General features: G+C 38.8%; 2 protein-coding genes across 2 annotated transcripts in view; one reads left to right on the top strand and one right to left on the bottom strand.

Moving 5' to 3' along the window:
- LOC110464057 (beta-glucuronidase-like) overlaps positions 1-8,433 on the top strand; it is a 57,710-nt gene extending 49,277 nt beyond the window's left edge. The window contains exon 12 of the mRNA XM_021519075.1: positions 5,704-8,433. Coding sequence (XP_021374750.1) covers positions 5,704-5,846 — 143 coding nt within the window. The 3' untranslated portion in view covers positions 5,847-8,433. The remainder of the gene's footprint in view (positions 1-5,703) is intronic.
- A 2,897-nt stretch (positions 8,434-11,330) lies between these two features.
- On the bottom strand, positions 11,331-17,921 carry LOC110464059 (zinc finger HIT domain-containing protein 3-like). The gene is made up of 6 exons (XM_021519077.1): positions 17,646-17,921; positions 16,789-16,889; positions 16,243-16,274; positions 15,437-15,523; positions 14,340-14,420; positions 11,331-12,535 (listed from the first exon to the last, which is right to left on the bottom strand). Exons 2-6 carry the CDS (start codon positions 16,860-16,862, stop codon positions 12,342-12,344), a joined length of 468 nt encoding a protein of 155 aa, XP_021374752.1. The 5' UTR covers positions 16,863-16,889; positions 17,646-17,921; the 3' UTR covers positions 11,331-12,341.
- Positions 17,922-18,012: the final 91 nt, after the last annotated feature.

The raw sequence follows: 18,012 nt of genomic DNA, 5'->3' as shown, positions 1-18,012 counted from the left end.
GCACTTCTGGCGACATTCTGGTGATATGAAAAGTGTTCCAGAATATCACCAGAATATTTTATCTGTGGTGCACTTCTGGCGATATTCTGGCAACATTCTGGCGTTATGAAATGGGTGCCAGAGCATCACCAGAATGTCACCGCTAGCGGTGATATTCTGTGCACTTCTGGCAACATGTTCTGGCGAACTGATTTGTTCGCCGCGATATCACTGCAATATTGTCGCAATATTGCTGCAAACTTTCAATTTCTGTAAGGGTAACCACATACTTGCACTGATAATAAAGACTAATAGAATCCTTCACCCCCTTGGGGGTGAAGGATTCTTTTTCTCTTACCCTGTTCTACCATTGTGTATCATATACACAATGTAATGATAACGTTACATGCTAAATTCAGGGTTGACGTGACGTTGATGGATTGTTGACGTGACGTCATGTCATTGTTATGAATAAGGGAATCCCCCGGTCTCAACCCTAGGTTGAGACAAGGATATCTCACATCGGTAAAAGTGCGGATACACCTGTCCAGGGTAAGAGAATTAGATAGTGAAGTAGGTCAGTGTAGATTGTGTTTAACCCTTTGCCACATACAAGCCTATACAAAACAGCACTGTACATCAACGAAGGAAATGTACAATGTTTGTGTTTCAGTTTAGTTTCTTTATTTCCGAGAGCCATCCGACTCATAGGTTAAATGTCAAACAGTTACATCATGTAATACATGTACAAGAGATTATCATGCAAATTTAAATTGATAAGTAGAGAGTGAGCTTACAAAGTACACAGGTAGTTTTCCATATCAGACATTGATTTCTCTACGTTTTCTCATAGCACAATATAAATACTTTCCTATAGATCACATAATTCTTTTACATTCTTAGTACTCAATAATTTTGTTATCTTAAAAACATTACCATTTGAGTGCAACATCTCAATGGCACTTTTTTTAGAATCACTTGTACCAGTAGGTACCTGGCATTAAGTACTATGAAGTATCCTCAAATAAATGACCTTGACCTACTTTCAAGGTCACAAGATTTAACATTGTAAAAAAATCCTTTAAACAGAACCTTCTGAATAACCAAGAGGCCTAGAACAATGCTACTAGGGAAGTAGGTACCTGGGACAGAGTGCTGTAGGTTTTCCTCAAATAAATGACCTTGACCCACTTTCAAGGTCACAGGGGTCAAATATGTGAACACTTCTTCAACAATACCAGAAAGCCCTTGGTGATGATATTTGACCAGTAGCATGCTGGGATAGAGAAGTATAAAGTTTCACACCGACATTGTTTATTTTGTCCACAGACACATCAGAAATATTGGTTCTATTTCTGGAAACGATTCTACTGTACATGACGTGATGTATTTTACAATAAGTCAATATTGGATTAATAGATTAATATTTACATCTCTCCCATCTTCAGCTTAGTTAACTGGAATCAGCTTGTCTGTCTGTCTGTCAAAATTTTGTCCAGACAACTCCTTCTAAAGTAACTCATTCTGACCCTTTTTACAAAGTTATGGCCCTTAGTTGAAAAAAATCTTTCTCTGAATAACTCCTCTAAAACTATGGGGCCAATAAAATGGGGGGGGGGGGCATACAGTGTTACCCATGTCAGTCCTGTCCCGTCGCGTCGCGTCCCGTCCCGTCCCGTCCGGTCCCGTCCCGTCCCGATTCAATGTAAATACTTATATTAGCAACTTCATTCTTTGACAGATTTTGGTCAAACTTTATACAAAGGTCAAGTATGAGTATACTTCGGACATCGTTGTATTTCAGGTATCCAAGGTCAAGGCCAAGGTCACACTTGCTATATATAGAAAATCATCCATTCCCGTCCGTCCCGATTCAATGTAAACACTTAGCAACTTCATTCTTTGACAGATTTTGGTCAAACTTTATACAAAGGTCAAGTATGGGTATACTTCGGACATCGTTGTATTTCAGGGATCCAAGGTCAAGGCCAAGGTCACACTTGCTTTATATAGAAAATCATCTACTGATTCAATTTAAACACTTCATTCAATATGTTATGGAGATGGTAATAACATACAGAAAAAAACCATGAATAATGAAATCAACTTTAAGTGTAGTACCTTGTGTGTGTGCACGTTTCAGGGTATCAAGATCAAAGTCGTTGTTTATAGAACACTGAAACTAATTTCACATGGCAGCGGGGGCATTTATGTCTTACAGACATTTTCTAGTTTTCATTCTGACTCTTTTTACGGAGTTATGGTCCTTTGTTGAAAAATCCTCGTCCTGTTTCAACTTCTCCTAATCTACTCGGCCAATTTCAAAGAAAGTTAAAAGATATGGTAACTGCCCCCTGAGTTGTGGCCCTTTCTTGAATAAATCTTTGTCTGCGTACTGGGCCGATTTCAATGAAAGTTTACAGATATTGTAATTATCAACTGAAGTCGTGCATCAGGCTTGTATTTTTTTTCCATTTCGACCCTTTTTAAGGAGTATTGGCCCTTTGGTAAAATTCTTTGTCCTGACATCTCTTCCTTAACTCATAGGACAATTTCAGCAAAACTGATTCATCTTGGCTAACAAGATTTGGTATGTAAGTATGTTTTGGCATGGGGAGGGAGTACAGGAAGTGTGTCAGTGACCTGTATACTTATATAAGTGTAGTACATCTCAGTAAATAAAGAAATTGTTATTGGTGGGAGACTATGGATAGCTTTGCAATGCTTTGCTTTAGTAAGCCTTTAGCTTTATATTTCTGGTTTATATAGGAGCGGGGGTATTAGTTAGCCTTTACCTTACAGTTCTGGTTTATATATGTTTCACCTTTCACCAGTAAAATAAATCTCTGTTCGCCCTGTATATATTTCACCCTTCACCAGTAAAATCCCTGTTTGCCCAGTATGTATTTCACCCTTCACCAGTAAAATCCCTGTTAGCCCAGTATATATTTCACCCTTCACTAGTAAAATCCCTGTTTGCTCAGTATATATTTCACTCTTCACTAGAAAAATCCCTGTTTGCCCAGTATATATTTCACTATTCACCAGTAAAATCCCTGTTCGCCCAGTATATATATCACCCTTCACCAGTAAAATCCCTGATCGCCCAGTATATATTTCGCCCTTCGCCAGTAAAATCCCTGTTCGCCCAGTATATATATCACCCTGCACCAGTAAAATCCCTGTTTGCCCAGTATATATTTCCCCCTTCACCAGTAAAATCCCTGTTTGCCCAGTATATATTTCACCCTTCACCAGTGAAATCTCTGTTCGCCCAGTATATATTTCACCCTTCCCCAGTAAAATCCCTGATCGCCCAGTATATACTTCACCCTTCACCAGTAAAATCCCTGTTCTCCCAGTATATATTTCACCCTTCACCAGTAAAACCCCTGTTAGCCCAGTATATATTTCACCCTTCACCAGTGAAATCCCTGGTTGCCCAGTATATATTTCACTCTTCACCAGCAAAATCCCTGTAAGCCCAGTATATATTTCACCCTTCACCAGTAAAACCCCTGTTAGCCCAGTATATATTTCACCCTTCCCCAGTAAAATCCCTGTTCGCCCAGTATATATATCACCCTGCACCAGTAAAATCCCTGTTTGCCCAGTATATAATTCACTCTTCACCAGTAAAATCCCTGTTTGCCCAGTATGTATTTCACCCTTCACCAGTAAAATCCCTGTTCGCCAAGTATATATTTCACGCTTCACCAGTAAAATCCCTGTTCGCCCAGTATATATTTCCCCCTTCACCAGTAAAATCCCTGTTCACCGTGTATATATTTCACCCTTCAACAGCAAAATCCCTGTTCGCCCACTATATATTTCACCCTTCGCCAGTAAAATCCCTGTTCGCCCAGTATATATATCACCCTGCACCAGTAAAATCCCTGTTTGCCCAGTATATAATTCACTCTTCACCAGTAAAATCCCTGTTCGCCCAGTATATATATCACCCTTCACCAGTAAAATCCCTGATCGCCCAGTATATACTTCACCCTTCACCAGTAAAATCCCTGATCGCCCAGTATATATTTCACCATTCACCAGTAAAACCCTGATCGCCCAGTATATATTTCACCCTTAACCAGTAAAATCCCTGTTCGCCCAGTATATATATCACCCTGCACCAGTAAAATCCCTGTTTGCCCAGTATGTATTTCACCCTTCACCAGTAAAATCCCTGTTTGGCCAGTATATATTTCTCCCTTCACCAGTAAAATCCCTGTTTGCCCAGTATATAATTCACTCTTCACCAGTAAAATCCCTGTTTGCCCAGTATATAATTCACTCTTCACCAGTAAAATCCCTGTTCGCCCAGTATATATTTCCCCCTTCACCAGTAAAATCCCTGTTCACCCAGTATATATTTCTCCCTTCACCAGTAAAATCCCTGTTTGGCCAGTATATATTTCACCCTTCACCAGTAAAATCTCTGTTTGCCCAGTATATATTTCACCCTTCACCAGTGAAATCTCTGTTAGCCCAGGATATATTTCACCCTTCACCAGTGAAATCTCTGTTCGCCCAGTATATATTTCACCCTTCCCCAGTAAAATCCCTGTTCGCCCAGTATATATTTCGCCCAGTATATATTTCACCCTTCACCAATAAAATCCCTGTTCGCCCAGTATATATTTCACCCTTCACCAGTAAAATCCCTGTTCGCCCAGTATATATATCACCCTGCACCAGTAAAATCCCTGTTTGCCCAGTATATATTTCACCCTTCACCAGTAAAATCCCTGTTCGCCCAGTATATATTTCACCCTTTACATGTAATTATTACACAGTGTATGTTGGGTACTAATATTCCTTGTCATGATAAATTCGCCCTCATCAGCAGCAAAAAAGGTGAAAATTTCCCGGCATTCAGTATTTTATGAAATACTGTCAAATCTGCTGTACCAAAAGGATTATAAAAAGATATTTCAAATGTAGCTATGGGCTGAATGATTCAAGATAAATTGTTCAAATCAAACCCCAATCAAGCTATCCAAACGGTTCGACATTCAGTGTAAGTAGTTACATGTAGATATATAGGGCTTCAGAATCTCAAATTCATAAGACTACCATTGAGACTAGATATTCTATTATTACATTATGGTATGTATTTATATTTTAGATTGAATAAAAACCTTACAAACATGAATGGGGCCAATACAAGGTGTCCAACATGAATGGGGCACATACAAGGTGTCAAACATGAATGGGGCCAGTACAAGGTGTCAAACATGAATGGGGCCAGTACAAGGTGTCAAACATGAATGGGGCCATTACAAGGTGTCAAACATGAATGGGGCCATTAGCAGGTGTCAAACATGAATGGGGCCATTACAAGGTGTCAAACATGAATGGGGCGGGGCCAATACAAGATGTCAAACATGAATGGGGCCATTACAAGGTGTCAAACATGGATGGGGCCAATACAAGGTGTCAAACATGAATGGGGCCAGTACAAGGTGTCAAACATGAATGGGGCCAATACAAGGTGTCAAACATGAATGGGGCCATTACAAGGTGTCAAACACGAATGGGGCCATTACAAGGTGTCAAAGAAATGAGACCTTGTAGATGATTGCTTTAGCATAAGGCAAACAACCTGAAATTGATTCTCGTTCCCTCACACTCACGGAGAATCCTTCAGTAAATGTTGTATTTCATAATAACTTGTTAGGGATCATGTATAGATATTTACTGACTTCCTGCTTGTTTCAGGAATCACAAGAGCGTTTGGGAATAGAAAAGGAATATTTACACGACAGCGGAGACCGAAGACGTCAGCTCACCTGCTGCGATCTAGATACCAGGCCATGATCAACAACACGTCGACTGTAAGGAATCGCCACACAGGCAGATAGTAGCTGTTGGATTATCTCCCTTGGTTGGTGAAAGGGCTGCTTCCATTTATCGTGTTCAACATCATATGACCGACTGGAACAGAGTCATTTGTTTATGACAAAGGAACAAATCCAGTGGCCTGACGTTGATTTCAGAAAAGTTTTAATGTCTGCAAGACCTTCTTATTCAGTGTCCAGTGTGGTCAGATCAATCAGCCGAACCGCATACATGAGAAGTGAAGGAGAGGAAGACCCGATGTTCTGGATGAGTAAGCATCTTCGACAACATTCACCATGTAAATCTAGGTCAAATCCAGGTCACGTCACATCCTCACATTGAGAGCTCGGGTAGTGACAACAAAATCTACAAATCACACAAAGAAATAATCTATTTCCCAGTGAAATCATGACGAATTGAGGGAATCTGATCATGAAAGTTCACACTAGCTTAAGTAGGCGAGCTGGGATTTCTGGTCACTGAAAGTTCAAAAGTGTCGGAATCTCGAAGTTATGAAATAAATTTCTATGTATGTATTACCATTAAAGTTTTAGTTAACTTGTATTGAACAACAAATGTTTGATAACTGACAACAAGGAACGATACAGAGAGATCAAATCTAGACTGAAGGATTGTGTTACCAGTACAGTATACAGCCCTGTGATTGATGTTCAAGTTTCCTCCCTCTGTGAGATTTTCTACCTTACATGTCACATTATACCTGCAATTGATACAGTAAGATGCCTTAAGGCTATTCTTTTCTTACACATTATACCTATGATTTTTTCTTTAAGCTTGATATCGTTATATTACATATTGCCTATATCGGCGGGCAGACTTTTGATATTTTTTTACTTCCAGTGTACTTGTAGCGGAAATTTGTGTGGTACATATAAACATAATTATAGAGGTATTGCTGATCTTTTGGCAGCCGAAGGGTAAAATGATCTCTTGTGTACACATCAAACAAATCATTATAAACATTTGTATATAGACCAGCTGTATGTGGACCAAGGTAGACAATATCAAAATGGCTAAATTAGGCTACAGGCCAATTATCAATACCCTGGGCCTTTTGGTTATTAAAGAGGATTGATTAAAACAGTTTTTAAACATATTTGATCCCTATGACCTTGAAAGCTACCAAGGTCATATACATTCATTTGAACAATCTTTGTAGCCTGGCCTTCAACCCAGACTGCTACTAGCTAGTTATTATCACCCTGTGACTTTTGGTTAATGAGAAGATGTTGTTGAAAAGATTTGTTTAACATTTGACCTCTGTGGCATTGAAAGTGGTCAAGGTCATATAACTGAACAAACTTGGTAGCCCTTCACCCCAATATATGCTATTAGCCAAAATCACCACTCTTTGCCTTTTGTTATTTAGTAGATTTTTTGATATTTAGAAGCTGCCTTTTAATCATTTAACATATTTGACTCCTCTGACCTTGAAGATAAGTCCAAGACATTCATTTGAACAACAGTAGCATGTGTTCACCCCAATTTGCTGCTGCACAGGCCAGATATCATCACCCTGGAACTTTTTAGGTTTTGTTTTAAACATTTGACCCCAATGACCTTGAAAGTGGGTCAATGTCATTGATCATTACACCCTTTGTAGCCCTCAATCCCAGCATGCTATTAGCAAACTATAATCACCTTAGGCTTACTGGTTATTGGGAAAAAATTGTTAAGTTAGAAATGAAAACAAAGAAAAAAGGAACTATGGAAGATGCACTAAGACATGCATTATAGCTTTATCCTACCCAGGGAAGGACACCAGTTCTTCACTGATTTACTTCCCAGCATCATTTATACAGCTTTAATTGGTAGACTGGAAAAATCAACAATATACAGCTGTTTGAACCTCTGTTCTATGATCAGGTATAATACAATCAGGGTTTTCTCTGAATTCTTAAGATATTTATTTTTATATAAGCCCCTTTTAATCATTTCTCCACAGCTACTCTGCTTCCTTAAAAGCTGATTTTATCACAGTCAACAAGTTTTTCACAAAACAAAAATAGGAAGTTCACCTCACAGAGATAGCTGTCCACATACAACAGTTGTCCTCTGTCAGCAGTAGATAAAGTCAGCTCTTCAGTCGCGTACTTAATAATACGAAACAGCTGAAGGGGGATAATGTGGTTCTTAACTAGCGATACAAGTATAAACCCTGGTAAAACATTTCATTACGAAACCTATTTGTATCACTTACAGTACAACTTTACCTGACATTTTTCTGTGTACTTACAGTACAACTTTACGTGACATTTGTCTGTGTACTTACAGTACAACTTTACGTGACATTTGTCTGTGTACTTACAGTCCAACTTTACGTGACATTTTTCTGTGTACTTACAGTCCAACTTTACGTGACATTTTTCTGTGTGTGTACTTACAGTACAACTTTACCTGACATTTGTCTGTGTACTTACATTACAACTTTACGTGACATTTGTCTGTGTACTTACAGTACAACATTACGTGACATTTGTCTGTGTACTTACAGTACAACTTTACGTGACATTTTTCTGTGTACTTACAGTCCAACTTTACGTGACATTTTTCTGTGTACTTACAGTACAACTTTACGGGACACTTGTCTGTGTAGGACATTTGTCTGTGTACTTACAGTACAACTTTACGTGACATTTGTCTGTGTACTTACAGTACAACTTTACGGGACACTTGTCTGTGTACTTACAGTACAACTTTACGTGACATTCCCCTATTCATAACAATGTTATGACGTTACGTCGACAATACAATGACATCACGTCAACAATCCATCAACGTCACGCCAACCCTGAATTATAACTTAACTGTAACGTTAACATTACATTATGTATATGATACATAATGGTTGAACAGGGTAAGAGAAAAAGAATCATTCACCCCCTTGAAGGTGATATAGGGAAATCTCAACCCTCGGGGAAAGATTTTTAAGTTGCCAAACACTCTGCAAAGCCTAGTATTTGGCAACTTGAGAATCTTCCCCGAGGATTGAGATTCCCTTATCTCACCCCCAAGGGGGTGAGGGATTCTATTAATCTAGACTACATGCCATTGTGTATGATGTTTTATGACTTGCCAGGTACACTCGAATTCTATTACAGAGTATCTAAGTTTATTGTTTAAATATGAACCATCTCATTAAAATGTGTTTATTATAAATTATATTCAACAAGGTTTGATTGATTAAATGATGCTGGAATTTAAAATTGAATTTATTGTTATTTTCTGCGTTTTTTGTTTTGTTTACCCTCAAAGTGATAGTCATGTTGTCGTTGTTTTGTCCACCTTTGTTTTAGAATTTTGGGAAAGGAAAATCAATGAACATTAATTTGAAACATTTTTTTCATCTGTTTTCCAGTTTTAAGGCACGCATTCTATGTTTCTTTATTTTGAAGGAAGACTCTTGCACTTTAGATTGCCTATTCGCCCAGTAGGGGGGCTAATGAAGTCGCCCCAGAGTCGACGTTGACGTCAGTGTCAGCATCCCGCTTCAGTCCAAGTTGTTTCAGACAGTGTTTGATCACCACAGTCAAGAGGCTGTTGGTTATTATAAGGTTGAGGTATTTATATGGAGTGTAAGGAATGCTCCAAATCAAATTTTCTTTGGGCCAAGAGTAGCTTAAATGGACTTGGTTAATGCAAGTTTTTTTATGCAATGTTATATCACCACACCCAAATGGTTGACTTTAAATTCAACGTTGTGTGGTGAACATTTTAGGATTATTCCATGCAACTTTCAAATATTTTGTTTATAATATATTAATTTAAAAGCCCTTATATTGTTATATTCAGATATATATCTACATATAACACTGTGCCTACACTTAAACTGAAGTCCATATTTTGTATAGTTACCTACCTATAAAATGATGCTCAAAATAACAATACCAGTTAGGCAATCTTCAACATATTATATTTAGATGCATGTGTTGCTATTGATATTTAAAATAAGTGAAATCCCACATGTTAGGCTAATATACTGTTAAATTGGGTCATAGAAAGTACTTTTTGCAAGTCGTTCCCCCTTCCCCATATAAAATTGAAATGTTCACAGGTGTACATTATCGGGTACACAATTCAAACAAGAGGCCCAGAGAGCCTGTATCGCTCACCTGGATATCAAAATAATCATGGCAAAATATTCTCCAAATAAGGTCTAAGGGAATGGGCCAGACCCCAAGGCAAATCCTTGTATCATATCTGTATTAGATTTTTCATGCCCAGCAATTTTATGTATAGTTATGGGGTGGGGATCTCAACTGTTTCTAAGGTGTGACTCAGAAACTAGGTCCCTAGGGTTGTGGCCAGACCCCAGGATCAATTATAATATCATGACTGCATTTGTCTCTTTATTCCCAACAATTAAATATCTAGTTTTGGGGTGGGAATCTTAACCGTTTCAAAGTAATGACCCAGGGGTTAAGTCTTCAAGGGTGGGGCAGACCCTGGAGTCAATTCTTATATCATGACTGCATTCGTCTCTTTATGCCTAGCATTTGTATATACAGTCGAATCTGTATTAAGGGATTATGTCTCCAAGGGTGGGGCCAGACCCCTGAGCAATCCTGGAAGCATATGTACATTCTTCTCTTCATGCTCAGCAATATTATATATGGTTATAGGGTGGAATTCTCAACCATTTCCAAGCAATAAACTATTTTTGGCCCCAACCTTTAGCCAAGGGGGTCTGCCCCACTACTTGTACAATTTGAATCCATGCCTCCCATGAATGCTTCAAACTAAATATGATTGATATCCAGTGCATAGTTCTACAGAAGAAGTCATTTATAGCAATATAGCCAAATTGCCTTTTGGTCCCGCCCCTCACCCCCTGGGGGGTCAGCCCCACCATTTGTACAATTTTGAATCCCCACTCCCTAGGGATGCATCCAGTCAAATATGGTTGATATCCATCTCTTAGTTCCAGAGGAGAAGTCACTTAAAGCAATATAGCCAAATTTACCCCTTTTAGGCCCCTCAGTCCCACCATTTGTTCACTTCTGAATTCCCACTACCTAACGATGCTTCCAGTCAAATATGGTTGATATCCATCTCTTAGTTCCAGAGGAGAAGTCACTTAAAGCAATATAGCCAAATTGACCCCTTTTAGGCCCCTCAGTCCCACCATTTGTTCACTTCTGAAACACCACTACCTAGCGATGCTTCCAGTCAAATATGGATGATGTCCATCTTTCAGTTGTAGAGAAGATGTCGCTTAAAGCAATATAGCCAAATTGTCCTCTTTTGGCCCCGCCCCTCAGCCCCCTGGGAGGTTAACCCTACCATTTGTACAATTTTGAATCCCCACCACCTAGGGATGCTTCCAGTCAAATTTAGTTAAATTCCAATCAGTGGTTAAGAAGGAGAAGTCGTTTGAAGAAATTGTTGACGTACAGATGACACGGTATGGCATAAGCTCACCTTGGTCCTTCGGACCAGGTGAGCTAAAAAAGTACAAAATAGTTATATCATTAAAAAAAGTTTATTGTAAGCATCTAATTCTTAAATCACATGTTTTAACTTCAGTAAACAACAAAATAACAATTATTTACAAAATACTGAAAAAGTCCATGATTGAGAATTATTTTTAAATCAAACATTTCTGTGAAATAAAACCTTCCCAAAATGTTACTTGTAGTTCCATACAAATGATTTAGTTAGAAGTGAGCTACATAGTTTAAAAAGAAATGGAAAATTCAATGATGTATTGGAATAATGGTGTACAGGACATACAACCAAGTACAGTACTTAGTTATATTTATCCTCTGCAAAGTGCAAAGGTCTCTAGTCAACAGACTCGGGACCAGGGTAGTGAATCCTCACAATCCTTAACCTATACAATGTATAACGGTCTCTGGTCAACAGACTCGGGACCAGGGTAGTGAATCCTCACAATCCTTAACCTATACAATGTATAATGGTCTCTGGTCAACAGACTCAGGACCAGGGTAGTGAATCCTCACAATCCTTAACCTATACAATGTATAATGGTCTCTGGTCAACAGACTCGGGACCAGGGTAGTGAATCCTCACAATCCTTAACCTATACAATGTATAACGGTCTCTGGTCAACAGACTCGGGACCAGGGTAGTGAATCCTCACAATCCTTAACCTATACAATGTATAACGGTCTCTGGTCAACAGACTCGGGACCAGGGTAGTGAATCCTCACAATCCTTAACCTATACAATGTATAATGGTCTCTGGTCAACAGACTCAGGACCAGGGTAGTGAATCCTCACAATCCTTAACCTATACAATGTATAATGGTCTCTGGTCAACAGACTCAGGACCAGGGTAGTGAATCCTCACAATCCTTAACCTATACAATGTATAATGGTCTCTGGTCAACAGACTCAGGACCAGGGTAGTGAATCCTCACAATCCTTAACCTATACAATGTATAATGGTCTCTGGTCAACAGACTCAGGACCAGGGTAGAGAATCCTCACAATCCTTAACCTATACAATGTATAATGGTCTCTGGTCAACAGACTCAGGACCAGGGTAGAGAATCCTCACAATCCTTGTCCTCAACGATGTTTAAACATTGGTCCACAAACTCTGTGAAGATAGGTTCCTGCATAGCTTTATCCATGGCGGTCCTAGGGTTGTCTGCCTTTGTTAGTCCAGTCATCATGTCACGTAAATGAGGATTCTCCAGCAGTTTGTGGAGGTCCGGACACTTACCTAGTCAAGAGAAAATTATCTGTAAACTAAAATTCTAACATGATTAAACTGTTAGGTTAAACTGGATATTCCCTAGTTTTGTCTAGTTATTCCAGAATACCAGTTGTATTTTTTTACAAGTCTAAGAGGGGTGGTGCAGACATCTTGATATATTTTCCGTGAGTACCATGCAAGCATTCCATAAATTTAATATAAATTTCTGACAAAGATGTGATCCTCAGTTGCCTACCCAATCTATCATCTTACCTAACTGTTGTAGCTGGAGGACAGACAGTGTATCCTCAGTTGCCTACCCAATCTGTCATCTTACCTAACTGTGGTAGCTGGTGGACAGACAGTGTATCCTCAGTTGTCTACCCAATCTATCATCTTACCTAACTGTTGTAGCTGTTGGACAGACAGTGTTGCCTCAGCTGCCTACCCAATATGTCATCTTACCTTACTGTTGTAGCTGTTGGACAGACAGTCTGTCCTCAGTTGCCTACCCAATATGTCATCATACCTAACTGTTGTAGCTGGTGGACAGACAGTGTGTCCTCAGTTGCCTACCCAATATGTCATCATACCTAACTGTTGTAGCTGGTGGACAGACAGTGTGTCCTCAGTTGCCTACCCAATATGTCATCATACCTAACTGTTGTAGCTGCTGGACAGACAGTGTGTCCTCAGTTGCTTACCCAATCTGTCATCTTACCTAACTGTTGTAGCTCTTGGACAGACAGTGTGTCCTCAGTTGCCTACCCAATCTGTCATCTTACCTAACTGTTGTAGCTCTTGGACAGACAGTGTGTCCTCAGTTGCCTACCCAATATGTCATCATACCTAACTGTTGTAGCTGGTGGACAGACAGTGTGTCCTCAGTTGCCTACCCAATCTATCATCTTACCTAACTGTTGTAGCTGGAGGACAGACAGTGTATCCTCAGTTGCCTACCCAATCTATCATCTTACCTAACTGTTGTAGCTGTTGGACAGGCAGTGCGGCCTCAGCTGCCTACCCAATATGTCATCTTACCTTACTGTTGTAGCTGTTGGACAGACAGAGCTGCCTCAGCTGCCTACCCAATATGTCATCTTGCCTTACTGTTGTAGCTGTTGGACAGACAGTGTTGCCTCAGCTGCCTACCCAATATGTCATCTTCCCTTACTGTTGTAGCTGTTGGACAGACAGAGCTGCCTCAGCTGCCTACCCAATATGTCATCTTACCTAACTGTTGTAGCTGGTGGAGTAGGTAAGATGACAGATTGGATAGGCAACTGAGGACATGCTGTTTGCCTACCCAATCTATCATCTTACCTAACTGTTGTAGCTGGTGGACAGACAGTGTGTCCTCAGTTGCCTATCCAATCTGTCATCTTACCTAACTGTTGTAGCTGTTGGACAGACAGTGCTGCCTCAGCTGCCTACCCAATATGTCATCTTACCTTACTGTTGTAGCTGTTGGACAGACAGTGTGTCCTCAGCTGCCTACCCAATATGTCATCTTACCTAACTGTTGTAGCTGGTAGACAAACAGCGTGTCCTCAGTTGCCTACCCAATCTGTCATCTTACCTAACTGTTATAGCTTGTGGACAGACAGTGTGTCCTCAGTTGCCTGCCCAATCTGTCATCTTTCCTAACTGTTGTAGCTGGTGGACGGTCTTACCTAACTGTTGTAGCTGGTAGACAAACAGCGTGCCCTCAGTTGCCTACCCAATCTGTCATCATACCTAACTGTTGTAGCTGGTGGACAGTCAGTGTGTCCTCAGTTGCCTCCCCAATCTATCATCTTACCTAACTGTTGTAGCTGGTGGACGGTCTTACCTAACTGTTGTAGCTGGTGGACAGACAGTGTGTCCTCAGTTGCCTCCTCGTCATCCTCTGGTTTAAAAAGGATGTCCATTTCTACAACCCGCAAAATTATGATATATTATTTTTTAAGCCACCCACTCAATAAATGTATTGATGTTTCTTTACATAATGCAGATTTGAATACATTAAAATTATATTAAGTAGATTTAACCATGAAATCTAAGAACTTTTACAGATTAACTGATTTTTTATTGTCTCTGATATTCACATGAACATCCTAAAGGGAGTTGAAGAATGTATTCAATATGTCTCTGCAAATTGGAAAATAGGATGAGAATGATGGATTTTTAATCAACCCAAACAAACAAACAAACAAAACCTTGGTCAAAGTCATTAGAGAACTTTCACCTGTGTGTAGTAAAAGTTGTGGTCAAAACCGGTCTGACACAAAGTCATTAAGGGAACTTTCACCTGTGTGTAGTAAAAGTTGTGGTCAAAACCGGTCTGACGCAAAGTCATTAAGGGAACTTTCACCTTTGTGTAGTAAAAGTTGTGGTCAAAACTGGTCTGACACAAAGTCATTAGAGAACTTTCACCTGTGTGTAGTAAAAGTTGTGGTCAAAACCGGTCTGACACAAAGTTGACAATATAACAACTCCTCAAAGACCCAAATACCGAATTTAGAATCAACTTGAAAATTGCATATGCTTGGCAGAATCAACTTTGAGTGATGCCAATTCAATTTGTTAATTTGCTGTGTTATTATTCTTTTTCAAAAAAAAAGGCCATAAAAATATAACGAATATGTTTGTCGTCTTACGACTGATAAAACAAAGGAGATCTCAATTCAACTTAGAATGGTCCTAACTCCTATGGCAATGTTTGGCTAAACTAATTTGTATGATATTTGATAAAGAAGACGTATTGCAGTGTTATCATATATAGCAGGCATTCACGTGTCCTTACTTAATCAACAAGTTAAAAACCTTAAGTGTCCTAAAAGACATTTTGCAGGTTTCTTGTAAATGGTATGAAGCTCTTTAATGGAAAAGAGGTGCAGTATCAATGTGATGCCCTTCATTGGTTCGCCTCGTCTGATGTAAACCAACCTTTGTCGTAAGACTGGCTACCTTCTGTTGTTACTGTGGAAGAACACTCTGGTTTCTTTGTCTCCTGCAGTGATACACAGTTTGTTTCTGAAATGAAATGAACATATTTTACAAACAGCATCAGACATTTGCCTACTGATATTTAATATCTTACTGTAAATGCGGAAAGTCGGGGACAATGTTTTGGGCTGCATAATGCCAACTATTCCCTACAAACCCAAAATATCTGAGCTGCAAGTAAAGTTTTGTTGTTGTTGATTTATTTTTTAATTTGGACTTTTTATACGCACGTCAAATTTGGTATAGCATTTGCGTCCGTTCATGTCATGTTAAAGTTTTGGTGCAAGTTTTTTCAGTGGTCTACAGTTCAGTCAGATCATGTGTTATTGTCCTAATTTTTGGCAAGGATGTTCATGTGGGCGCTAACAAGGAAAATAAATCCATATTTTTGTTAATTTTGGACGTGTTTGGGACTTAACATTTCTCAAGCAATTTCCTCGGTTAAAGTTTTGGTGCAAGTTTTTTCAGTGGTCTACAGTTCAGTCAGAGCATGTGTTATTGTCCTATTTTTTGGCATGGATGTTCATGTGGAGTTTGAGAAGGACAACATGGATTTAATTTGGGAAAATAATTTCTATTTTTGGAAATTGTGGACGTGTTTAGGACTTAACTTTTCTCATGCAATTTCTCGGTTAAAGTTTTGGTGCAAGTTTCTTCAGTGGTTTACCGTTCAGTAAGAGCATGTGTAATTTTACACTCAAGCTAATCCATACAGCTGACAGGGGCAGATCAAATTAGTTATTTACCTTTGTGGTTTTTGTAGCAGCCAACAGAACAACTGAAAACATACAAACAGTGATATTTTATTTCTAAAATTCAATAAAGTGTCATGTATGCCGCATGTATGCAACAAATAATTTATTTCCACAAATTCTTTTTTATATTTTATGTACAATTCAGACTATCTGTATACCTGTAATAAACTATACAGAGATAGAGGATCCAGGTTTTGGGTTTTTCATGTTTGTCAGCCTCTGGCGTTTTGGATTTTTCATGAGACGAGCAAATATGAAAAATCTGAAATGAGTATCATAAATCCAATATGAAGGGAAACGAAAAACAGATTCTTTTTATCATATAATACAAAGTAAGCTGTATAATTGTGATCTGAAACAAATATTTGCGCTTGGTCGCCTCTGAAACGATGACGTGACGTCATAGATTGTTCCTATTCGATTGTGACTTCATTTCCGGAGTGATATTACACACGTTACAAAAACATAATTTATGTGTTGGCTTTTGGACACTGCATAACACGGTATTCATATGATAAACAGTTTGATGTCACTTACTACTGCAGGGCACATTTTGGACATTTATACTTCGATGTTTCTTCCTCACAGACTTGACATTGTATCCACGTCATTTTGGATTTGTCTTTTAAAATTTGAATCTGTACCAAATAAAATGACATATTTTTCAATATATTTTTTTCTGTACTATATTCATACTACCGTATACAGAAATGTCCTAACCTTCCAATGTACCAGTAGCATGCATTTGCATTGATTCTGTATCAGTTTGGGCACAATGGCGCATCTTGGTAATAATCCTTTTTTGGTAACAGTTACCATTTACAACGCATAACATTTTGATTACTGAAGTGGGACGAAAGTGAAATGAAAACGCAAAGTCCTTTTAAACATAATGAAAAAAACCCAGGGCACTATGGACTTTCAACTTAATGAAGAAATTGAAAGCCTGTTATACTGGTTTCAATGTTTACATTTTTACTTAATAACTTAGCATAAGAATGGTTTCATAAATATGGGCCCAGGTCAAATATCATAATAGAGACTATGACATTAACGTTTTTCAGGACAAAATGGTTGCAGATTGCTACTTGAACCACATCACATGTACAGGACCTTGAAACTCAGGACAGACCCTCTCTCAATAACCAACTGAAGTCTTTTGAAATAAACAAGGTAGTGCTTACAGAATAACAAGACATAGCAAACCCGTGACAGTTATAGTTATATTATTGTAATCTAATACAAATATAAAAGTACAACTATTATTATGAAATATGAAATATATAACCCAGTAAGACCATGTATCACGAACCTAACATAAATGTAAACACAACTCATCTAGACAGAAATATAAAATGTAACACGATGCCTGCCTTGTACATATGTAAACTCACGTGTTTTCGAAACAGGTAATAAACACAAGCACGTGTTTGTTCTGAATCTCCACGTGCTGTGTGCTCCCTTAGGCTAGGGGCATACACGTGCGTACATCAACTGCAGCTGAAGTATACTGATGTGATATTTGTTGATAATCTGGATTCTTCACGCAGCTTCGATCAATTTCTACCAAACTAGTATCAACCCAGCGCCAGTAGAAGATATCAACGATATATATATAATATAGCCCGTCTATTTTGAAGCATGCTGAAGTAAGGGATTTCCCAACAAGCGCCGTGACGACGTGGTTTAGACATGATAATGCAAAGATTTATTTCATTATATCACAGCATAACGGCTTATTTTACATTGACAAATAATCGA

Source organism: Mizuhopecten yessoensis, unplaced genomic scaffold, assembly GCF_002113885.1.
Source record: "Mizuhopecten yessoensis strain PY_sf001 unplaced genomic scaffold, ASM211388v2 scaffold10953, whole genome shotgun sequence".
In the NCBI taxonomy this organism is placed as follows: domain Eukaryota; kingdom Metazoa; phylum Mollusca; class Bivalvia; order Pectinida; family Pectinidae; genus Mizuhopecten; species Mizuhopecten yessoensis.
Note: the sequence above shows the minus strand (reverse complement) of the source record. Positions and strands in the feature narration are given on the sequence as shown.

Bases quoted from the DNA above. Each gene is read 5' to 3' on its own strand.
- LOC110464059 (XM_021519077.1), bottom strand. From the start codon at position 16,862: ATGACGTGGATACAATGTCAAGTCTGTGAGGAAGAAACATCGAAGTAT. The intron at 16,275-16,788 runs GTAAGTGACATC...GTATGTTTTCAG, and splicing joins CCAAAATGTGCCCTGCAGTA to TTGTTCTGTTGGCTGCTACA. The intron at 14,421-15,436 runs GTTGGTTTACAT...TGCGGGTTGTAG, and splicing joins TAGCCAGTCTTACGACAAAG to AAATGGACATCCTTTTTAAA.